The 25,248-nt window shown below is 40.0% G+C and overlaps 1 protein-coding gene across 2 annotated transcripts in view; it reads left to right on the top strand.

The window, feature by feature from the left end:
• Nucleotides 1-25,248, top strand: part of LOC139943970 (vam6/Vps39-like protein) — a 66,597-nt gene that overhangs the window by 2,996 nt on the left and 38,353 nt on the right. For both annotated transcript variants that reach the window (XM_071940900.1, XM_071940891.1), the window contains exons 3-19: nucleotides 1,220-1,285; nucleotides 2,220-2,330; nucleotides 3,815-3,909; nucleotides 4,736-4,846; nucleotides 6,323-6,415; nucleotides 7,101-7,287; nucleotides 8,256-8,376; nucleotides 9,268-9,385; nucleotides 9,906-10,035; nucleotides 11,767-12,068; nucleotides 12,906-13,047; nucleotides 14,309-14,469; nucleotides 16,182-16,398; nucleotides 16,942-17,070; nucleotides 18,357-18,505; nucleotides 20,503-20,649; nucleotides 21,479-21,613. In XM_071940900.1, the coding sequence (XP_071797001.1) occupies nucleotides 1,220-1,285; nucleotides 2,220-2,330; nucleotides 3,815-3,909; nucleotides 4,736-4,846; nucleotides 6,323-6,415; nucleotides 7,101-7,287; nucleotides 8,256-8,376; nucleotides 9,268-9,385; nucleotides 9,906-10,035; nucleotides 11,767-12,068; nucleotides 12,906-13,047; nucleotides 14,309-14,469; nucleotides 16,182-16,398; nucleotides 16,942-17,070; nucleotides 18,357-18,505; nucleotides 20,503-20,649; nucleotides 21,479-21,613 (2,414 nt within the window). The remainder of the gene's footprint in view (nucleotides 1-1,219; nucleotides 1,286-2,219; nucleotides 2,331-3,814; nucleotides 3,910-4,735; nucleotides 4,847-6,322; nucleotides 6,416-7,100; nucleotides 7,288-8,255; nucleotides 8,377-9,267; nucleotides 9,386-9,905; nucleotides 10,036-11,766; nucleotides 12,069-12,905; nucleotides 13,048-14,308; nucleotides 14,470-16,181; nucleotides 16,399-16,941; nucleotides 17,071-18,356; nucleotides 18,506-20,502; nucleotides 20,650-21,478; nucleotides 21,614-25,248) is intronic.

The raw sequence follows: 25,248 nt of genomic DNA, 5'->3' as shown, positions 1-25,248 counted from the left end.
GATGGCGATTTGCTTTTTCTTTTGATCGTGATTGACTCTACGTGAAGGAAAACTTTTGTAATCTTTGAACAAATTACGTCAGAAATGTCATTGTTTTAACTCTTCACGGAGGTGAGCATAGTTAAATACTTAATATATGCTGTTTTGTGCTGTCTTAATAGAAGTTTCATAAGGATTCAGACAAAACATTCATATCAGTTGTCGCCCGACATCCGCGGATATTCGGATATTAAAGAATATCCGGTTACTCGGTTGTAATTACAGAATTATCCGGTTTGTAAATAGGTATTCGCGCCCTATGCGGATATCCGGTTAAGAAAAAAAAGGCATTCGCGGTTACGGATAGGAAAACCTATTCGCCATTAACCGGATATTCGAATAATTCGCCCAGGCCTACTATTCAATATTCTTTAATTAGTTATTGCTTTTTCAGGCCTGGAATTTCATTTTTGAGCAAATAAGAACACCGGACTCAACTCTGGTGTTTCTGATCAGCAGATGGTGGGTTTGAGTCCCAGTTGTGACACTAATGTTCTTAAGCAATACACTTAAAGACACTGGACACTATTGGTACATCAAAGACTAGCCTTCACAGTTGGTGTATCTCTACATTCTATGCATAAAATAACAAACCTGCACCAGCATATGGTGCCACATCGCATACATGCCCGTATGAGCGTGGTAAGGCACTTAACGAGAACCTAGTATTATTGTTTATATCATTACTTTGCTAAGGGCACTTCCACTGAAAAAAAGGAGCACCGAGGCCAATAACAGGGCAAAAGAGGTTAACTTCCATGGCCTCTGTGTACTTTCATTCGAGCCAGCTTTGTTTTTAAATGATTGTGTGTGCAAGACTTGCAGCCCATATTTGCCTGCATGACACACCCAAATCAACCTGATACAAATAAACTATAAATAAATTATACAACCAAACTCTGTTGTGGGAGTGTTGGCTCTTTTCAGAGCCGGTGTGGTTTTGACGTTTCGAACAGTATACTCTGCTTCTCTTCATTCCTGTGACATAGGTTTATCACTAGAAGACAATCAGAGCATACTGATCGACAAATCGAGTTGAAACCAACAATTCGTTTCAGAACCACCCCAACTCTTTTAGAGATAATCATTACATGGTGTTCCTTCAAACCTTACTACATGTATATCGTGTTTCCACCGTGCAAAGTTTCAAATCCTACTTATTTATCATGTTTGTTTACAGGGGACCAGTTACTTGTCGGTACCAAGCAGGGTCATCTACTGGTTTATAGTGTCACTGGTGGACAAGGTATGCTAGCTGTGAATTTGTGTTTTGTGTCTTGAAATAATTTTAAACTGTGAACTTCCAACACTTCCCAAAGAGGTTACATTAAAAAATATAATAACAAAACCCAAAACAACCACACAACAACAAAAGCAGCAGCAACAGAAGCAACGGCAAGAACATGTACATGTACATTGTACTTGTACATGTAGACCCAGGGTCGATTTCACAAAGAGTTAGGACTGGTCCTAACTTAGGACTAGTCCTAGTCCTAGGAGATATACAAATTGCATGGATAGTCCTTACTCGAGATAAGACTAGTCCTAACTCTTTGTGAAATCCACCCCAGACTTAATACTAGATTCTGCAACTCAGGAAACATTGCTTAGCTGAATGTATTTGCCAAACAAAAGAAAAAGCATAATAAGGAAACCCTTCATTGGCGACATGTATCTCATGACATTTGGTCTGAAAACCCAATTCAGCAATTTTGTTCTGAGTTGTGTACATGTACATAATACTAAACAAGTTGCCAGACCCTTAGAACGCTGTAACCATATTGTTCAGTTGATATGAACCATATGTGGTAAATTTGGTGGTAACAAAAGAATTCTTAGATGTGGACCCATCTTGGATCTTGGCCAATTTGGGGGCAGGGCTATTATGTGGGAGGCAAAAATAAAAAATTCTTTTATATTGGATTAATGTTTTTCTCTGCAAATATTTTGACTGAAATAAATAGCTGTAGTAGAATGAATGGGGGTGTTTAAACGGTTCATAATGACCAGCCGAGTGTTGGGCGCGCAAGACTATCGTGCGGAACGCAATTCATAGCTATTAGTAACTGTATGCCAATAAATGCTATAATTTCAAATACTCATGGAAGAAAGTTCCACTTTTGGTGCAATCCAACAAAACACTGTTAACTGTCCTTTCCTTAACTACCACTGTTTACCAGGGGTCTCAAGTTACAAGGTAGACTTGCTCAAGTCCTTCAAGTCATTCTCGAAAAAGCCCATCCAACAGTTGGCATGTATACCAGAGCTGCAGATACTGATCAGTTTATCAGGTGAGTTTGTATTTAGTTGGGAATGAAACCAATGTTGTGTTCAGTACTGCTACCGGCCTGGAATGTCATCTTTGAACATGTTGAAAGGGCAAGGCCATTTTCATTTTGCAAAGGGGGAATTTCCATCAATGGAACTGCCCTTTTCCAATTGGAAAATCTTAAAGTCAACAAGCAACTTTTGAAGGACACCAAGGCCCAGACCAGGGGCAACTGAGGCAATGGCCTAGCTCTGTGGGCTTTGTGCGATTCCAGGGCCCAATTTCATAGAGCTGCTGAGCACAACAATTTGCTTAGCGTGAAATTTATTTCTTGATAAAAACAGGATTACCAACAACATTTCTACTTGTTGCATATTGCTTGGTACTTATAATCAGCTGTTGGTTGCTTATCCTAAAAATCATGTGGAAATTTGGTTGATAATCCTGTTGTTATCAAGGAAGAAATTTCATGCTAAGCAAATTTTTGTGCTTAGCAGCTCTATGAAATTGGGCCCAGGCATGCTGCTAGGCTGATGTCTGTTTCTTCAGTTGCTTGTTTCTGTTTCAGCCTGTTTCTTCTCTCTTGTGTCTGGTTGCATTTAATTAGAAGTCGACTTAAATCCTATAGACCAATCCGACGAAACAAAATTGGTAGCGTACTCTATTGAAACTTACCAACTGCGGTATCTTTTTGTGCACAATCTAGGCATTGAAGACACCGCAGCAAATGGCACTCGGTGCTCAACACTTGCGCGCCCGGTACGCGTCGGATTGGTCTATACTATGTTGCACAGGTTTTTTTGCGCAGAGCTCTTCAAGGCGCTGACATGCCCATGTACAATGCAAGTCCTCAGTAAAATTAAATGCATCGATGCATGTACATGTAGCAGGGTAAATGCCCAGCCCTAAGGTTATAAATTTAACCACCTTATAATACGCCTTTGCTGTTGTATTTGGCTGCATTTTTTGACTGCAACTATCTTGCATGTTGGTGTATTTACCAGGGTGTCTAGCAAACAGAGATATTAATAATAATAATAATATCAAAGTCTTATAACGCACGTATCTACCAACAAGGTACTCAACACGCTTTGTATATTCTTCATTTTAGAAAGTTGGGTTATTGAAGTTATGAATTCTGGGACCCAATTATGTAGCACCGTATATGGGTTAACAAGGTGGCTGCGCATTCAGCAGCCACAGCCAGGAACACCGGGGTGAACCCCTTCTCTTTTCAATAAGTCCACTGGGTTCTTTTACACGTACAAGGTGCCTGCGCATTTAGCAGCCACAGCCAGGAACACCGGGGTGAACCCCTTCTCTTTTCAATAAGTGCACTGGTTTCTTTTACACGTTACACAACACTCGAGACAAACGGCTTTACATGTCGTCCCATCCGAAAGATGTGAAAGTGGAGTGAAGGTGAGAGTGAAAGGAAGTTCCTGTATTGCAGTTAGTGTTGTTTGTTGATGACTGAGTTACTTTTTGTTTTGATCTTTGTTTCAGATACCATTATCAATGTGCATGATCTAAATCAGTTCTCACAGATCACAAGCATAGCCAAAACGAAAGGAGCAACTCTCTTTGCCATAGACTTGCAGGTTGGTAGCAGCAAATTTGCCAGATCTTTTATTTGTTTGTTTGATTAATTTTATGCAAGATTGTCCCAAACAAGACTAAGAGCCACTATTTTTAAGGGGCTACGAGAAGTTTGTCCCAAACAAGACTAAGAGCCACTATTTGTAAGGGGCTACAAGAAGGAAAGTCTTTAAGATGAAAATAACCCGGGGTGAGCTGAAGGGAGGAATTATTTACACTCTTAAAACACTCTACATTGTAGGATGGAAGGAAATGTGCACCAGGCAAGGAGTTCTAAAGAAATGCAGTGCATGGAATAAAGCTGTCTTAAAGGCTCTTCTCCATCTTAGCAAACCGAGATGATGGGCGAGAAGAAGCAGAAAGCCTGCTTTCACGCTCAAACACCCTGATAGCAAGAACCAGAAAATTTGTGGAGAAAAGACTGGGGCTGGCTACAGACCATTGCGATACTAGCCTTTTGTCATGGCCTTCGTGGCTTCATAGAGCCGCGGTCCCAAGCGACTGGAATGGGAGACCACACACGCGAGTGCCTTTTCCAACTTGTTTATGGTTTCTTATGTCTTTCTTTAAATCTCGACTTTTGCAACCCAAAGGGTAGCAATAGTCCAAACCAATCAGAAGCGACGGGGGTCAGTGGGTCAGCATACATCAACGCACGTTTCATACTCTGAATAATTCAGCAACAAAACCTCAGAACAAGTTCTTTTTGTGATGCAATGAAATTCGCTTCGCACGAAGCATTTAGGCTTAACGGGTCAAAAAACCAAAGGTATACTTTGACTTTTACTGTGGAGACGAGATGATGCAATTATTTCCTTGCTTTAACAGAAATTATCGACTGATAGCGGCAATGTCACCTACAATCTCCGTCTGTGTGTTGCTGTTAAGAGGAAGCTGCAACTCTTCTATTGGAAACACAGATCCTTTGAAGAGGTCAAGGTTAGTTCAATGGGGAATCTTCCATTAGTTAACCCTCCTACTGTCTGGCCATTCAACATCATCCTCATTGTTTATTTTACACTTATTATTAAAGGCAGTGATCACTATTGGTAATTAATTTATAAAATTTTTAGCATAAAACCTTACTTGGTAATGAGTAATAGAGAGCTGTTGATAGTATAAAACATTGTGAGAAACGGATCCCTCTGAAGTAATGTAGTTTTCAAGAAAGAAGTAATTTTCTACCAATTCGATTTTGAGACCTCAGAATTAGATTTTGAGGTCTCATAATCAAGCATCTGAAAGCACACATCTTCGTTATTATCTCGCAACTTCAATGCCCAATTGAGCTCAAATTTTCACAGGTTTGTTATTTTAAGCATGTGTTGAGAAACAGCAAGTGAGAAGATTGGTCTTTGACAATTACCAATAGTGTCCGGTGCCTTTAAGTTAGCAGGGATCTTTGCGATGGAATGTCTGCTAGCAATGTATTTTTATACTTGTGTATTGTACAAAATTTCTTCCTCTCTTGAGTATTTGCCAAATAGTAGATCTTATAAGTATTGTTTTGCGTGGTGTGGAGAAATAGGAAAAAACTATAAATAAATAGTAAACTTGCGGGTTCAACCATGTTTAAATCTCTTTTTATGTGAGTGTTGGCTCTGGCTGAGCCGGTGTGGTCTCGACATTTCTAACAATATACTCTGCTCGTCTTTAGGAGAAAACGTGTTCGAAATGTTAAGACCACACCGGGTGTTCTCAGAGCCAACACTCACACAAAAGTGATTAACACATGGTTCTATATTGCCCTCTGGTAGACATGGAATTCCATGGGATACGACCGCGTATGCACAAAAAACCAGTAGCGAACGCAATTGGGAATCAGACCTTCTTGTACTCGCAAGTTTACTATTTATTTATAGTTTCTTCCGAGTAGATCTTTTATTTTATTGGAGATAAGGACTCCTGTAATGGAAGTGTCATGGCCGAGCGGTTAAGAGCACCGAATTCAAACTCTGGTGTTTCTTATCAGCAGAGTGTGGGTTCGAATCCCCAGCCGTGACACTTGTGTCCTTAAGCAAGACACTTAACCATTGATTTTTCTTTCAAATGGTACGTCAAGTCGTTGGTCCCATGTGTTGTGTAACACATGTAAAAGAACCCAGTGCACTTTTGAAAAGAGAAGGGGTTCGCCCCAGTGTTCGTGGCTGTGGCTGCTGTATGCGCCATAGCACCTTGTAAACCCTTTCAGGGTCTCAGATTCCATCACTACAATAACCTATCTTTCTGGAAGTTTGTATATACTCAGCGTCTTAAGTACCTTGTTTGGTAAATATGTGCACTATATAAGACTTTGATATTATATTATTATTAATATATAGGGTTAAACAGTAAACAACATTTCAAGGACAGAGGCATGCTGGTCATACTACTCCTTAAAAGTATTTTTTTTGTTTCCTTGTGTTTTCTTGTAAGACTGAGCTTGGCGTTCCTGATGTACCTAAGGCCATGGCATGGTGTGGTAGATCACTATGTGTGGGATTCAAAAGGGACTACTTTCTTATCAGGGTAAGACCTTTGTAAGCTGGATTCCCCTGGCACCTTTGTGGCCCCACCATGTGGCCCTGAACACTGTGGCACAACCCCTATGCCCTTGAGGCCCAGCCCTGAGGTCACAACTGTAGGTCCCAGCATGTGGCCCCAGCCGTGTGACTTCAGCCCTGCTGTGGCCCCTAGCTGTGGCCCCTAGCTGTGGCCCCAGTACTCTGTGGCCCCTTACCCACATGGCCCCAGCCCTGTGATCCTAACCCTGCATTAACTCGCCCTGTTGCCCCTAACCCTGTGGTCCAAGAACTGTGGCCCAACCCTCTGGCCCCACCCTGTGACCGTTGCATACAGCCCTGTGAACCCAGCCCCTCGACCCCATTCCTGTGTCCTTCTAACCCCATGGCACCTGCTCTTCTGTGGCCAATTCTGTGGTCCCAGTATGTGGTCCCGCCTTGTGATAAACCTCTGTGGCCCCAGCCCTGCCCCCGATTTCGTGAAACTCATCGCAAGTAGCGATGCATCATAGGGTTTGCGATACGTCGCAAACCTATACAAGACACGTCGCGGCTGCGACGAGTTGCAACTTACGACGTGTAACCAGTCGTAACTTGCACTTGCGACGCGTCGCAGCGCTTCATGAAATCGGGGGCTGGTAAATTAACCAACAGCTAAAAGGGTAATAATTCCACTTCCCATGTTTCTATAGGTTGAAAATGGTGAATTGAAAGACCTATTTACGACTGGCAATGCGTCTCAAGCAGAGCCTACAGTCACCAGATTATCTGAAGATATGCTGGCATTGGGACGGGACATGATGAGCATTATCATTGACTCTGAAGGACAGCCGGCCAAGAAGTACGCCCTCACATGGTCAGACTTTCCTATCATGCTGGGTAAGTTTTGAAGAATTTTTATACAGTATTTTTAATAAAGGATGATCTCAATATGTCAACTATTACCTTTTTATGGCCAAATAGACATCGCAGATACCGGTTAACAACCATTTAACTCTCAAAATTTGCATTTAGGAATAAATAACTTGAGTCAAAAATGCACTCGGCCGCGCGGCTTTTTCAGCCAAGAGTCAAAAACGACTTATCTATCATAATGACCCTGGACGCCAGTGACGATTTTCCCCTATTGGTTTTGAACACATTTCTCCAGCTTTGGCATTTCCACACCAAATAGCCGCCACTGACGTCACGATTGCTTTGTCGTGCGGGTTTGTTTGACCCCACGTTTTTCAGAAATTTGGCTTGGAGCATTCTGGAGAAAAACCCATTCTTACCATGTTTAACGTGAGGTAAGAGACTCGTTATATTTTTTATGTTTCCTGAATGAACTGCAGCTGTTAGAAAACTGTAATATCTATATATTTGAGATCATCTTTTATAGGCTGTTTAATATCTGTGAGTAAAACAAATTGTTGTTTTTTTGCTCTGAATGGTATAAATTTGGTACTAGTAATAGCCTAGTTTGGACTCTACTGTTGCATACAACAGGCTTGAGTCAAGGGTACAAAGGTCCTGTACCATTCACTCACATTCACTCCTTTTGTACTGAACTATCAGCCTGATTGGTTCACTATACACTTTTGAAATGGCTGCCGAATAAAAAATAAATGATTCTGGAGGGAAAAGATTTAGATATAGGATAGTTTATGGACTCAACTTTCATATGACACCAGTTGAAAGTTGAGTCCATAAGCGTTTCATACAACTAAATCTTTTCCCCGGGAATCATATATTTTTTATTTGGCAGCAATTTCAAAAGTATATAAAAAGAAAATTGCGACACCGTTAATTTTGGATGACATTAACTGTGAAAATACGCTTTTGTTTTCTTTTTCCTTCTTTTGCAGAGCATGACCAGCCTTACATCATCGCAGTTCTTCCTAAGTATGTAGAGATTCGAACTGTGGATCCTCGTCTTATTGTACAGACTATTGAACTCAGCAAACCCCGCTTTATCACGATAGGAACGTAAGTTACTTTTAGTTACATTGAACACAACATTGGTTGTTATAACACCCCTTACAAATATTCTGCCTTTTCATTGGTTTAGAGCGCGATTTGTCTTAGTTTTACTAGCCGGCGGCCGTGTGATAGTGCATCGTTTGCCGTGTGATAGTGCATCGTTTGCCGTGTGACAGTCCGATGACTGTCACACGGCGTGCAGTACCCAGACGTCTTTTTATCCACCTCGAACCCAATCAGTTGTGCATCTGTGTATCTGAAACGCGCATACGAACGCTACGTGTATTAAGATGATAAATAGTCTGGTGGGGTGTTAAAAAAAAAAAATTGACTGCTTTAATTCGTGCTAAGGTTAAAACTACGACTCCCTCGGTGATCCCCGGACCGTTCCATTTTCCCTCAGCTGTGCCTCGGGAAAATAGAAAGCTCCGGGGATCACCGAGGGAGTCATAGTTTTAACCATAGGACGAGTTAAAGCAGTCAATATTTGTATACTATTCAATGTAGCATGCAACATCAATCAGAATATTTTAAAGCCTATATTGTGCAAAGAGTAGAGGATTGTTTGCTTAGCAAAGTTCATCAAGCGTGTTGTGTCGTGTCCGAGCGCTCTAGTTCACCGTACTCAAGCTCTGGTGTTGTCAGTAGCAGAGTGTGGGTTTCGAGTCCCGGTCATGACACTTGTGCCCTTGAGCAAGGCACTTAACTATGATTGCTTCGTCAAGCCTACATCCTTGGGGACTGTGAAGGGGGCAACCCTGTTTTGGCACCAGGAGTACATGTAGGTGGCAACATTGATTTGGTCGATAGCCCCAATCATTTAAGTGTAGCCCTCACCTTGAAATGGCCGTCCATGACCTTTTGATGTAAGACAATCTCTCAAATAATTCCTTTCAGTGGACTCGTTTATGTAGCGTCAAATCATTTCATCTGGAGACTGGACCCTATACCCATCACTACACAAATCAAGGCACTCTTAGCAGACAACCAGTTTGAACTTGCACTACATTTGGCTGTGAGTTAAACATAATTTTTACTATGTTATGTAATCATATTTACAATAAAAAATCTGACAACAGTAATATGTGTATAATATTTCCTGACGCTATTATCATAATAATCTTGGTTGTGCAATTTCGAGAGTTTATGTCCCTGTTTGTTTAAATAATAACCTTGGTTGTGCAATTTCGGGAGTTTATGTCCCTGTTTGTTTATAATTTGTAGTAATAATAATACCAAACTTATATAGCGCCCTAATCATGTGTAAACATGCTCTAGGGCGCTGAACATGGAAAAATAGACAAACTAAAACATAAGAAAATACGGAATTATAACAACGGGAGTAAACATTCTTAAAAACATTCAACAACAAACTTGATCAATAGAAATCCTGAAGTATTAAAAATGCAATTAGGTATAAAATTTCAAATACAAAACATTGTTACACATTGCAAGCATTAATAGTAGGTTAAAAAGTGCGCATGTAGTGCGCATTTTAGGCAACGCAACATTCTTTTTTTCTTTCTCATAATTAGAATATGACGGACGAAGTAGAAGCAGACAAGCAGAGACGAATTCAACATATCCAGAACCTTTATGCCTTTGAGTTATTCCAACAGCATCGCTTTGAAGAATCTATGAAAATGTTTACTAAATTGGGAACAGGTAAGAGACTATTCATCTTAAAGAGAACTATCTTGCGGTGACACCATTTTTTTATTTATTCATTCAATAATTAGGTGTATTAAAAAATTTCACAAAAATACACTACACTACAGAAATTTAAAAGACTTAAATTGACGTGTTTACATTCATTATTGTAAAAAATTACAAAAAGCAACAACACGCTGACTTAAAAAGGAGAAGAAAAGCTGTAGAAATTGTTTAAAAAGTGCTAGTAGATACCTCACCAGTTTATGAACATAATGGTAACGGGAAGCCAGAAAAATATACACCAAATGCTTTTAACAAATAACGTAAAGACAGAGCCAAAACAGTGCAACTTGAGGTGCAACCTGCTCACTGTGGATAAATCTCCTTTGGGTGATGGTGGTTCGGAGAAGAACCCGAGGACTCAACAGTTTGGACAGCATACTCTATCCATCCTCAAAAGAGTGTTGGAATCCAATTAGTCTCCTGGGGCCAATTTCAGAGAGCTGCTTAAGCAAAAAATTTGCTTAAGCTCGGTTATTTTACACATATTACTGGCCCCAATTTCATGCCATATACATGGCGTGTGACTGGTATTTAGCTGTTGTTTACTTAGCATAACAATTGAGTGTAGTATTGGCCGGTAATCTGATTTTACTAAGCATGGATGTTTTTGCTTAAGCAAAATTTTGTGCTTAAGCAGCTCTTTGAAATTTGGCCTTGGCAACAGACTGAGTATACTGTCCTAAACATTGAGTCCTCCGGTTCTTCTCCGAACCACCATCACTCAAAAGAGATTTCTCTACATAGTGTCACTGCAAGATATTTCTCATTTTCCCTCCACCTTTAAGTCTTACTATTCATTTTGTCGTGATGAAATGGAATTTGGAATCTGGAGACCCCATGAAAATCTCTTCTGCAAATATCAAACATAAAACCCAAATTCTGTTGCACAGACAGACACCACCAGGGCCCAATTTCATGGCTCTGCTTATCGTAAGCACAGAATCGGCGCTTACGGAAGCAGGGAATTCCCTGCTTACGGCAAGCGTATTTCACGGGTAAGCGGCGAATTTTGGCTTCTGCGCGTGCGTACTCCGCGTTACTAGGCATTCTACGCTTACAAGGCTAGCACAGAAATTCGGCGCTTGTACGTAAGTGGGGAATTGTGATCGTAAGCGCAGAATTCGGCGGTAAGCAGAACCATGAAATTGGGCCCAGGATACTCCCCATCCAGGGAGCTGAGAAAGATTACAGGAATGCTATTGACCCAAAGACCAGGGCACAATTGTAAAAGTGCATTGATATGGTTATTGTAAAATGTGCTCCCCTGGCTGCCGCTTCCCAGGTTGTATCGTAAACTTGGGTGTGATTCCTGGCTACACGTTAGGTAATGGTTGTATGGCTTCTGACAGGCACCCCGATCAAAGATTATCACAAAATAGGGAGACCCCCAACATAGGGCTAGACAGTCCACTTTGTAGAGCACCGGCACGTTAATGCGGAGGTCAGTGGTTCAAATCCTACTATATGCACGGTCCATACTTCCTGCGAATCTGACGCGAATTTTGCTGTTGCAATTTCGCGACAAATAATTCGCATCAGTTGAAGTGTGCGAAACATTCGCTGTAAAAAAACAGCCCTGTGACATCAACATTTATAATGCATTTGCATTCGCAGGAAGTATAAATCGGGTTTAGTCAATCTGTCTTTGTTCAACCCCTCATTATTATTATCTTATTACAGACCCATCCCAAGTCATTGGCCTGTTCCCAGACCTACTTCCCAAAGAGTACCGCAACAAGCTGGAGTACCCAAGCATGCCCACGGAGTTGACCGGTGCAGCCATGGAGAAGGGCCTGTCAGCCCTGGAGAAGGGCCTGTCAGCCCTGATAGAATACCTAACCCAGAAGAGGCAAGACTTAATGAAGATCTCAAACAAGGAGCTCAACCAACCATCCACGATCGTAGAGGGGTGTGCCACGGTCACGTCTCGAAAACAGATGAGCCTGATCATTGATACAACACTTCTGAAATGTTATCTACAGGTAAGACACAAAAAACTTGTATAGCGTCCTGCCTTTTTGAAAAAAGGAGGATTTTTTTTTTTTTTTTTTTTTTTTTTATAAAGGTTGGCCGACACAATCTGAAACAGAACTATCTGAGATCATTAAAATGTGTCCTCTTTTTCAATAAAACAAGAAAACGAGGGGAAAAGGGAGGTGGCCTCTTAAAAGGAAGCGGGCGGGGACGCTGAACATTTAGTTTTTTTATTCGGCCTAATAGTGCAACTGTTTTGTGTTGTGTTGTGTTTGTCATGTCTGAACGGTCCAGTTCACTGGAACCATGCTTTGGTAATGTCAGCAGCAGAGTGTGGGTTCGAATCCCAGTCATGTCACTTATGCCCTTAAGCAACGAACTTAGCAAAATTGCCTTGTAAAAAGTTGGGAAGGTAGTGCATTCTGCTCTACCAGCCTGGCTCCTTGTAGATGATACCGATGCCTACATCTTTGCGCACTGTGAAGGGGGTAACTCTGTCACAAGCCAGCTTTGTTTTATTGTGGGCCTAACATTGTTGATGGAATGATCCAAAAATAATTATATTTCAGCGCTTCTGACAAAATTGGCGACCCATCTGAATTTTTTCGCCACCCAGTTTTGTGCCGTGACCCATAGCTTTTTTTTATATGTGTATTATTTTAATGAGACATTGCCTAACATCACATTGGTGGATGGCTGTTTCAAGGTTAGGCTACATAAGGACTGCGTACTGTTGTTGTCATGGTTGTATAAAATAGCTCGTCTGTTTCAGAAAATGGTTGGTTTTGTAGTTTAGTAGCTGTTGAATGTGGAGTACAATTTTAAAATACTACTTTTCTTTGCAGACAAATGATGCACTTGTAGCACCGTTACTCAGATTGAAGGATAATAACTGCCATCTGGAAGAAAGCGAAAGAGTCCTCAAGAAACATCAGAAATACAGTGAACTCATCATCCTATATGAGAAGAAGGGACTTCATAAAAAAGGTATGCCAGTCTAATCATACCTGTTCATGTTTGTTGTGTTGTGATTTAGCCTTTGAGAAATACTCTGCTTCTAAGGTAGAAATGTCGGGTGTTTTGCTATTGTTTTGCATTTATATCATCATAATAATAATAATGAACCATTTTTGTATAGCGCATTTTGAGATGAAAGCAAAAGAGAAGTAAAAGTTAATAGAGATGTGAAATAATAACAAAAGCAAAATTTAGTTGATACAGAAAGAAGAACTGAAGGCTATTGCAAAAATAAATCATAGGCCAGCCCTTTTGGTTGGTAAGCATTTTGCAACAGCTAATTCTCTTTTCACAGTCTTATCAAATTTAAGACTCCATCAGCAAAAGTCCTGTTAAGAGTTGGAGAACTTTCATGCCAAAGTATTCTGAAAGATCTGAGTGACGTGCTGTACACCAAGGTATTGCAAACTTTGAAAGGTAGTGCATTCTGCTCTACCAGCCGGGCTCCTAGTGGATGATACCCATACTAACACCCTTATGGACTGAGAAGGAGGTAACCCTGTTTCAGCTTCAGGAGTAGGTGGCACTGTGCCCCTGGTGACAATTGATTCAGGTCAATAGACCAAATCATTTAAGTGTAGCCCTTACCTTGCTGTCCGGCTTTGTGATGATGGGCGATCTCTCATTCAAAAAAGTATAACATTCTTGGTTATGCTGCAGTAGTGGGTTGCAACAAAAATTTAGATGGGTCGCCAATTTTGTCGGAAGCGCTAAAATTCAAAAACGTTTGAATGATTCCATCAACACTGATAGGCCCACAATCAGTGTAAGTGTCGTGGCCGAGCAATTAAAAGCACCGAATTCAAACTCTGGTGTTTCTGATCAGCAGAGTGTGGGTTTGAAACCCCAGCCCTGACACTTGTGTCCTTAAGCAAGACACTGAGCCACTGCTTTGTCCTTCGAATGGGACCTAAAGCCGTTGGTCCCATGTGTTGCACCTTGTAAACTCTTATAAGGTGCTACATAAATGGGTCTCAAAATTCATCACTGCAATAACCTATCTTTCTGAAAGTTTGTATATACTCAGCGCCTTAAGTACCTTGTTTGGTAGATACGTGCGCTATATAAGACTTTGTAATTATTGTTACTATTTCAATCAATCAAACTTGAAAAGAAACCTTACAACAGTTTTCTGTTCAAGGAGGATGGGTGGGGGGGCTTCAATGAAGTGATCCATTGACAGATGAAAGATAATAAATTAATAGTTTGCTTTTTGGTGTTCATCTTCTAGCATTGGACTTATTATTACGGCAGTCTCAAAAGCCCAACAGTCCCTTGAAGGGCCATGAGAGAACAGTGTCGTATCTACAGAGGCTCGGAAGCGATCATTTTGGTCTGATCTGCGAGTATGCAGCGTGGGTCTTAAAGGCATGCCCTGAGGATGGACTCAAGGTAAGAAGAATCTATCACACCAAGTGTCATGGCCGATTGGTTAAGACCATCGAATTCAAGTTCTGGTGGTAAAGTCATCGGAGTGTGGGTTCGAATCCAGGTCGTGGCACTTGAGCAAGATACTGGAATATAATTGCTTCTCTTCACCCAGGGGTATAAATGGGTACCTGCGAGGGTAGAGGCTGATATTGTGTATGAAAAGTCTTTGGAGCGCTACGGTTGCCCATAATAGGTTGTATACTCCCAAAGGAGCTGAGAAAGAGTAAAGGAGTGTTAGTGGCCCAATGACCAGGGCACCAATGTAAAGTGCATTGAGACAGTTATTGTGAAATGCGCTATATAAGAATTTGTCATTATTATCCCAGAGCTGCCAACTTGACCTGATTCTGGTGGTCGGGTTGGCTTAGTGGTATCATCCCTCACCTTCCACCTCTAGGACCCTGGTAGGGATCTCTTGTGAATTGGTTTTTCAGTCCCTAACTGACGGCGTTGGCTTTCATTGGAAATAATTCTCTTGGGTTTTCCTCTTATATGTAACACTGAAACTTTCTTTCTTGTCTTCTCTCCATTGGGTTCTTGGCTCGTCCAATGTTTAAGTTCGCTTTTCTAAGAGTCCTTGGCTTCACAAAAATGTGCTTAATGTTCAGCCGTCGATTTCACAAAGAGTTAGGACTCGTCTTATCTCGAGTTAGAACGAGTAACTCTTCCTAACTTAGGATTAATCTTAAGGTCTGCATGCTACAGTGCAGGGTTGGGACTCGTTCTAAGTCCTAACATTAGTCTTAAAGGAACACGTTGCCTTGGATCGGTCGAGTTGGTCTTTGAAAAGCGTTTGTAACCGTTTTTTATAAAATGCATATGGGTAGAAAGGTGTTGTAAAAGTAGAATACAATGATCCACACAAACATGCCTCGAAATTGCGTGGTTTTCCTTTTACCTCGTCGACTAACACGTCGGCCATTTATGGGGTTCAAAATTTTGACTCCCATAAATGACCGACCGTGTTAGTTCGCACTGTAGAAGGAAAACCACGCAATTTCGAGGCAAACTTGTGTGGATCATTGTATTCTACTTTTAAAACATCTTTCCAACCATATGCATTATATACAAAACGGTTACAAACGCTTTTGTTTTGACCAACTCGTCCGATCCAAGGCAACGTGTTCCTTTAAGTTAGGAAGAGTTTTGTGAAATCGATGGCAGCAGCGCTACGAAATTGGGCCCTGGTCACAAAAAAATGTTAGGGGTAAACCCCTGTTGATCTACATTGTATGTTTATAAAGTATAATAACCATAAGTATAAAGTATTATGAAGTATAAATAGGCCCTCCTCTATCATATCTCTTCAGTCTCCTGATGATGACTAGAACCCAATTTTAGAACTCACTCCACGGTAGTGCAGTTAATAACGATTCTATAAGCTAAAGTACATGTAGTAGTTCCAGCCAATTTTCTTTACCTTCCGCCCAGGTAGTCGTTAATGAGCATGACAGTTCTTTTCAGATCTGAGAACTCTCCCGAACAATCCAATAAATCTACTCCGCAGTTGTAGAATATAAAGCAAAACAGTTCAAAAGGGCAAAATCTACCTGGCAAGTAGACACACACATGGTGTTACTGCAAACCAAATATATATTGATACCTCACCATGCAATGCCTCAAATCATATATGTTATGATAACCATCCAATTTCATTTTTTCTTGGTTTGCAGATTTTTACAGAAGATATTCCAGAAGTTGAAACCTTGCCAAGAGACCGTGTCCTGGAGTACCTGATGGGTGTTGCCAAGAATCTATCGGTGCCGTACTTAGAACATGTCATTCTAGCAATAGGGGATAACACCCCCGAATTTCACAATCGACTGATCCATCTATACAGGGAGATGGTGCAGGAGAAGGCAGCGGCATACCTTCACACTTTGCCAGAGGGTACGTAAAGGTTATAATTCGAATTTGAAATTGAATATGCTTGTAATAAGTAGGATTTGAAACTTTGCATGCCGGAAATATAACTAAGAGAGGTTTGCATATGGTGTTACAGCATACCTCTCTAAGTTATGCTTGTAATGTTATAAATATGCTTTTAGAAACTCTCCCATGCTGCAGATAACAATAATCTGGTTTTTTTATATATAGCGCTTTACACATCCAGAGGGTTTCTCAAAGCGCTTCCAACAATATTACCCCATGTCACTGGGCCATTTAAATCATTTCTTATAAACATCTCAGCTCCCTGGGGAGTATATAGCTTGTGCAACGAATTAGCGCCACTAAGCTAAATCAATCACAAGAACCATCTCTGCCCTCACAGGTACCCATTTATCACTGGGTTATAATTAATGGGACACAAGTGTCACAACTGGGACTCAAACCCACACTCTTCTGGACACAAACACCAGAGTTGTGTCCGTTTTTTATTCGCTCGGCAAGACACACTAATGCAATGCTGAATACGAATGTTTGTATTTACAGGTCAGTTACCTCTCAGAGCCGGCACTGAACCGGGGGAGTATGGAGAGCTCAGGAGAAAGCTTCTCTTCTTTCTTGAGACGTCGTCATCCTACATTCCAGAGCGACTTCTCACACATTTCCCTTTTGATGGTAAGTGAACTACAATGTTAGGGAAACATTGCAAATACAGATTGAGTCTTTCTTACTTCCTTCCTTCTGATCATCATCTTATGTAGGGTGTCAAAGGTCAAATTCGGCCATTGATTGGTAAATATTCCCAAAAGTTAATTAGCATAAAAACTTCCTTGGTGTAAAGCACTGCAAGTTTTGATTGTATAAACTATTGTTAAGATTTCTTTCGGATTATAGTGTGGTTTAGATCATGTTTTACCCCAAAACTATGGAATCGGAGAAACGATTCATGCATGAATCGTTTTCACATTTTTGAGGGTTGGTTTCTCATTTGTGAGTGCTGCCGCTTGAGGTGCAGTTTGTACCCGCTGTCACCTCGCTAATCATGGATGGAATGGACGTCCTCATGACAGTTACGGGACAGTTTGCTGTTTTCACAGCAAGTAGACACTGTACAAGTTGAAACTTTTACGTGTGATTTTGTTATTCCTTTCTTTTTAATTTTACTTTATTTTATGTGTCAAAAATCAATCTATGACCTTACCTTTGAACTGCTCGGAGGGTTTAGAAGGTGGACTATGTATTTCAGTTGCTTGTTCATCGATACTGCCATCCAACATTAACTACTGCAAGTTGAACAGTCTCCCATGACAAAGACTAGCATGGGAGTCTACATTCTTGCATACAGAGGTTGTAGATTAACTACTGCAAGTTGAACAGTCTCCCATGACAAAGACTAGCATGGGAGTCTACATTCTTGCATACAGAGGTTGTAGATTAACTACTGCAAGTTGAACAGTCTCCCATGACAAAGACTAGCATGGGAGTCTACATTCTTGCATACAGAGGTTGTAGATTAACTACTGCAAGTTGAACAGTCTCCCATGACAAAGACTAGCATGGGAGTCTACATTCTTGCAAACATGTTTTAGGTTGAATCTCGGGATTCGAACCCACATTCTGTTGACTCGTCCATCAGAACTTGAGTTTGATTCTCTAGACCGATCCACCAAACCCCCTCTCTATTCATGCTGCATTTATTAGTGGTATGTGTTGGGAACAAGTTCAATAATGTCTAACATTGTTTATAAAACACATTTATTTTTGCAATAGCCCTCAGTACTTCTTTCTGTATCAACTAAATTTTGCTTTTGTGTTTACTTCACATCTCTATCAACTTTTACTTCTCTTTTGTTTTTATCTCAAAGCGCATAGAGACTTCTCTGTGATTGTGATATGCGCTATACAAAAATGATTCATTATTATTATTATGTACTTAAAACTGTGTCCTGTTGTTGTGTAAGGATTCTATGAGGAGAGAGCACTACTTCTGGGTAGACTAGGACGTCATGAGCAAGCACTGGCCATCTATGCACACATACTGAAAGATACCAAGCGAGCAGAAGAATACTGCAGGAGAAACTATGCAAGAGATCCAGAGGCTAATAAAGATGTAAGATAATAGGGCTATTGATGTTATATATAAAAAATGCTAATAGAGAGGTTTCGCAAGTGTACGGATACGCATACAGATACGTTGACACTTTGTGTGTTCACGTGATGCGTATCCGCGACTCGTATTTTGCATACATGTTCGTATTATGGATACGGGAGCTCATACACGTCGTAGATAAACGGATACTTTTTGCAGACTTTTAGTTACATTTTTGTCCCAGATCAAAAACATTTCCCACAGAATAGCTTTCACATCATGCTTGATATAGATAGAACTGTTTTAGTCATTTGCAAGTAAAACGATGAGAAAATTCAGTGTATAAAACACTCATGATGAATGCAAGCGCACTCAAGTGAAACATACCTATAGTTTGCGAAACAAAATTCAACACGTGGCTGATGTGAACGGATGGTTATCAACTGTATCTGTATCCGCACGCTTGCGAAACCTCTCTATTATATGTTTCTACACAAGCATGAGTGGAATACGGGCAAATATAGTGCTTCTGTGCCCATATCCAACGAGGCCGAAGACCGAATTGGATATGGGCTGCAGACGTGCTATATTTTTCTGTATTCCACGAGCGCGCGTGTTTTAATGAATTTATCTTCCAGCCTCATTAAGTTAATGAGGTTAGGTTAGGAATTATGTTTTTGATTTTGCACTCGCAAAGTTTACAATGTAATTTTTGGATTGTCCGTATGCGGAGCATGACGCTTTGACAGACGCAATACCACGGAGTGCAAAATTAAAACTGAGAGTAGGTTATCGTCTGATTTCTACACTCCGGTTCAAGCATCTGGTCGAAGGATTAGTGCGTACTGGAAGATAAATGCTTTTATAAGATCTTGGTTTGTTCATTATTATTATTATTATTAAAAAAGATTTATATAGCGCATTTCCAAAATAGGCCAATGCGCTTTACAATAAAAATTGAAATTAAATACAATAGAAAGCAAATTTATGTACACACATAAAAAGCACAAGAAACAGCACATTAGAAGAATATTAAAAATTTGCAACGGGAAAAGCTTTGCAAAGAAAAAATAAAATAAACCAGCAACATTAAAATTCCTTTGGAAAGAGGAAAGTTTTTAAAAACTTCTTAAACATTTTTACACTAAGGGCATTACGAAGGTTTACAGGGAGACTTACAAAGGTTAACAGGGAGACTGTTCCAAAGTCTTGACCCTGTTCAGATGGGCTTCCCATCAAGGGAACTTGACAAGCTCCCACAAGGGAATATAAATGCCAAGCTGGCAACAGACAATCTCTCACATGAAAACGTAGGTTTTAACTTCTATGGTTATGAATTACACAAATCAAGAAATTGTGATTCAGTAACTGGATGACACTGCTTGTTGTAGTCATTGTGAAATCAGCGGGTAGCTTGGACAGATTCAAACCCACAACCTTGTTAATGAATCACAAGAACCAATTCTGAAGTGTCTTTCTCAATGACACAAATGACCAGGATTCGAACCCACACCTAGCCATTAGTACTTGAATTTGATGCTCTTAAAGGCAGTGGACACTAGTGGTAATTACTCAAAATAATTGTTTGCATAAAAACTTACTTGGTAACGAGTAATGGAGAGCTATTGATAGTGTAAAACATTGTGAGAAACGGCTCCCTCTGAAGTACGTAGTTTTCGAGAAAGAAGTAATTTTCCACGAATTTGATTTCGAGACCTCAGATTTAGGTTTTGAGGTGTCGAAATCAATCATCTGAAAGCACACAACTTCGTGTGGCCATGGTGTGACAAGGGTGTTTTTTCTTTCATTATTATCTTACAACTTTGATGACCAATTGAGCTCAAATTATCACAGGTTTGTTATTTTATGCATATATTGAAATACGCCAAGTGAGAAGACTAGTCTTTGACAATTACCAATAGTGTCCAGTGTCTTTAGCCACTCGGCCATGACAGTTGCTGGCATCAATGAAATTACCGCAACTTACTGTATGTTTAAAAATCTTCACATTCTTACAGGTGTACCTGTCACTGTTTAAAACGTACATCAGTCCGCCAGATGCAAACACATTACGGATCATGGCTAGTATGGAAGCCTCTGAACCTAACATCAATGCAGCATTAGATGTCTTACAGTATCACCATGAAAAGGTGGACACAGCCAGGGTGAGTTGACAAAACCTACCAAAAGCCCCACCCCCATCCCTTACTCCCTGAATCACACTACGGATCATGGCTAGAATGGAAGCCTCTGAACCTAACATCAATGCAGCATTAGATGTTTTACAGTATCACCATGAAAAGGTGGACACAGCCAGGGTGAGTTGACAAAACCTACCAAAAGCCCCACCCCCGTCCTTTACCCCCTGGTTCACACTACAGATCATGGCTAGAATGGAAGCCTCTGAACCTAACATCAATGCAGCATTAGATGTTTTACAGTATCGCCATGAAAAGGTGGACACAGCCAGGGTGAGTTGACAAAACCTACCAAAAGCCCCACCCCCGTCCTTTACCCCCTGGTTCACACTACGGATCATGGATCACTACGGATCATGGCTAGTATGGAATAGAACATCTTATCTTGGCCTCTTTTTACATTTTCAAACCTGAATGGATGGGTATGATCACCAGGTTTTTTCATTTTTGCCCAGCACTCTGAGCAAAATAAAGCATTGCGCCCCCAGCACAGATTTCCCTTAGAATGAATCTAAATATTGTGCACTGCTCGTGATCTCAGAAAGAACTTAGTAAAAATGCCTTTCAACTTATTGCGTGGCCCCAGAAAATAAACAGTTTGGGAAATCTGGCATCATGCCTGAAGTTTGCACTTCAGCAACGATGGCCCAATAACTTAACATGAATAATTTTGTTTAAACACTCGCCCTTGGTGGACCTCAAATTTTTTGTTTACCTATAGCCCACCACTGAAATTGGTCTAGCTACAACCCTGATGATCACCAAATAATGTTGCCTAATTTTGTCTTATGACCAGGCACTGGCAATGCTACCAGAGACGATACAAGTGTCTGATGTATGCACCTTCCTTGAAAATGTCCTTGAGACCAAGGCTAAGCACCGGCGTAGCAATCAGATACTCAAGAGTCTCTTCTTCTCAGAGAATCTCCAGGTAAGTCAGATTCAGATCTTAATTTAGTCTGAAAGTGGAGTTTTTTTTGTTTTTTAATGGTTTATTAAAACGTGTATCGCAGTTAAGAACTGAATTGCACATGGTAGCGAGGCATTGATTTTGAGTGTTTCTTTACTAGGGTTTAGAGATAAGAGTTATCGATACGGCGCGCTGACCATGGTAGCGAGGCTGGTTGAGTGTTCTAGTGTACTGTATTCATGTTCTATCAATCACAGAGTGTGGTTCAAATCTCGTTTATCAACCTCGTTCCCAGCGGTGTCCAATCTTGACGCGCCATTTTCTTTCCCTGAATGCTTTGCTCGATCGTAACCCTCTAGAAGTGACTGACTTGAAAGTATCCAAATATATTGGATATTTGCACTAGTCCTATGGTTTATCCATTCTACGCAGAATACCCTGTCAAAAGACTCATCAAGTCGTAAACCAATAGGCCCCCCTTAGATTCTTTTTAGATCTTGTTATCCGTCTTACCGAATGTAGTTTATGGTGTCCACATAAAAAACACGATGCATTTGAAATGTATTGCGTCGAAAGACGTACATTTGTACACATGCGTATTAGGTGCCTTACAAGCACTGGAACGTTTTTAGTCCGCCATTTTGGGGTCGGCCAATCGCTGCCGATCTAGGTATTGTATTCTATAGCTATGTTATACCCCTAGGACAACGCGGCACGCTACATGGACGCTTAGCTCACGGGCATGTTTTTTACGCACAAAGAACAGCTATCGTCCAATCATTTGCCTCCTTTGACCCAAGACTGCTATATGAAATTGGGACCCACCTGGTGTCCAAGTCTTTAGAATGTAGAGCCTAGCTGGTCGACCCCCTTTACCCCAGAAGCAAGATGTTACCTTTAATTGCTACTCTTCATCCAGGAGTAACTAGGTTCCTGCAAGGTAAGGTTTGTTATTGTGATTGATAAGCTGCATTTGTGTCATGTGGGAATTGATACAAATATATGTGTTGCATTTAGTATTATCTTTATAACAACTCAAAATTTCTAGTGTTTTTACTTTATAATGCTTTACAAAATTAGGTTATTATTTGTAAAAGTAGATTAATTCCTTTGGTCTAAGTCTTAAAAAGGGAAAAAAAGAAAAGGAACACTAAATGTTCACAACTGGTCTCACCCTCCAAAAACATAATCACATACATATATCAAAACCTTACATTTAAGGATTGTAATTACAGAATTTAAGAATGATTGATTGTACAAGTCGTGCCTGAGCCGAAAATGAGAAGAAAAAAAACTTGGATGACATTTTTTTTCTATTATGTAAAATGTTCTTTATAAATGATTAAACACAAGTTCTTGTAAACAAAAATACCTATTATTGTTAGAAAGACAAACTTGGGACGAGGATGCTTAATGTTAGAGAATCGATCATTTTTACGATCATGCCCAAGTTCGTGCAACCATCATATGAGGTTTAATTATGCCATAAACATCAGTTCGGCAAAATTCTTAATCGGTTACAAAAAGAGGAAATTAGAGCTAAATTTATTTTACTTTAATATATTTCAATGCAAAAGTTTACTTTTTCCCAAGAATACCAATTTAATTTTTTTTTGCCATAAATTACGTAAAACTAAAGTATGTATTTCATGAAACAGAATCACACACGCGTAAAACTCAAGATGGTTTTGACCAACTTGGTCCTGGAAGTATGCGTGAGACTTACTTTTACAAACAGCTCCTTATACACCCATTCCTTTAAACCTCTCTCATAATTAGTTTTCTCATTACATGTAACAGCGCCCTCTTGTGTCCATATCACACCAGTCACATTTATTATGATAATATAAAAAAGGGTGTGGATGTTGTACATGCCAACACATTGTGAATCCCTGCATGCCTGGCAGATGTGTACGTGTACATGTATGCTCATATCGTTTAATCAGGCAGTGTATGTGCACATTGAAGAAAAGTCTCCCCCCTATGTAAACAGTGTCATTGAATGTGTGTAAATATAGCCCACATTGTGTGTATATTCAAGTTTCCTATGGTATGAGCAGGTTCAGGAGACAGCTTAACAACATTGGCTTGATTTATGACCTGTCTTGTTCCTTGCTGTCTCAGATCCCTCATATCTGTGTTAACTCACTTCAATTTGCCTATTATTTTACAACAAATTTGAAGGTCTGGGTACTTTTTGTATTACAACACACAGTTTCTACAGATTTACATCAAACTCACACTGTTTGAAGATAATGATGGTAGAAAACTTCCCTTAAAATATTACTTACTGAGGTGCTGTAGTTTTTGAGAAATGAGTAAAACAAGTCGCAAAAATAATTTCTGTCTCAGGAGACGAAAATTATTTTAGCATTTCAAACGTATTTTCAAGGACATTGTGTTTTGTGTTACAGCAAGTGACCAAATCCTTTGAAGTACAGGATTTCTAGTTGAAAAAAAAAATATTTTAATTGAAATCTTAAAAAATCCAAAAAACCCAAACATTAACATAAACAAAAAATCCCATAAAATCGCTTATCACGCTTGGAGGTTCATTTTGGAAAGGCCATTTTTAATTTTGCAACGGGCACTTCCATTTAGAAATTTAATGTCAATTGGAAACTTTTGAAGGGGCACGAAGGCCAAGACCAGGGCAACAGAGACCATGACCTCCATAGCCTGTGTGTAACTCAGAATCAAACACAAACCAGTTTCCAATTAATCAAAATTTTATTAATTATTTTATTTAATCAAAATAAGCTTTAAACTGTTATTAAAGACACTGGACACCTGTGGTAATTGTCAAAGACAAGTCTTCTAACTTGGTGTATCTCAACAGATGCATAAAATAACAAACCTGTGAAAATTTGAATTCAATTGGTCGTCAAGTTTGCGAGAGAATAATGGAAGAAAAAACACCCTTGTCGTAAAAGTTGTATGTCAACAGCAGAAATACCTGCCATTTCTGCTGGGCTAATAGGAATGGTTTGAAATAGTCTTTGAACTTTGGTCAGGGTCAGGGTTAATTTTGGTGGGTTTTTTTTGTGTTTTTTTTTTTTAGGGGGGGGGGGTCGGTAAGCGAGGCATACGTGATAAAAAAATAACGCCCTAGAAATGTTCACTGAACATACATGTAACTTAGATTTCTTAGAAATAACCTGATAAATTCTGGCAGTAGAATTTATAATGAGACAAGTTCTCAAAAGATAATAATTTACACAGCAAGTAGACATACACATGGTGTTACCGCAAACCTAATGTACATTGCTATCTCGCCATGCAATGCCTCAAATCTCATAAATTTGCCTCTGTTTTCTATACAGTAATTGCACAAAGATGGGATAACAGGCCTGTATGCTTTGGTTTTTTTATTGGGGGGGGGGGGTGTCGGTAAGTGAGGAATATTTTAGTGGTTCGCAAGAAATGTTCAAAGGATTTCTAGAAAATGTGTCTATGTTCAACTCAATCCCCAAAATGATGTATTTCTCCTAGGACATGTTTTCAACTAGATGTAGATGTGGATTCGATGACTCATGTCACGCTGATCAAGATTTGTTTTGCTGTCGTTTCTTTTCCTCCCACGGTTTGGTAGACTTGCTTCAAGTCAGTTGACTGTTGCTGTTTCCCCATCCCTTTCCAAACGAATCAGACTTGCT

The sequence above is a fragment of the Asterias amurensis genome, chromosome 1 (assembly GCF_032118995.1).
Source record: "Asterias amurensis chromosome 1, ASM3211899v1".
NCBI classification, from domain to species: Eukaryota; Metazoa; Echinodermata; class Asteroidea; order Forcipulatida; family Asteriidae; genus Asterias; species Asterias amurensis.
The sequence above is the reverse complement of the archived record's forward strand: the minus strand, read 5'-3'. Positions and strand labels throughout refer to the sequence as shown.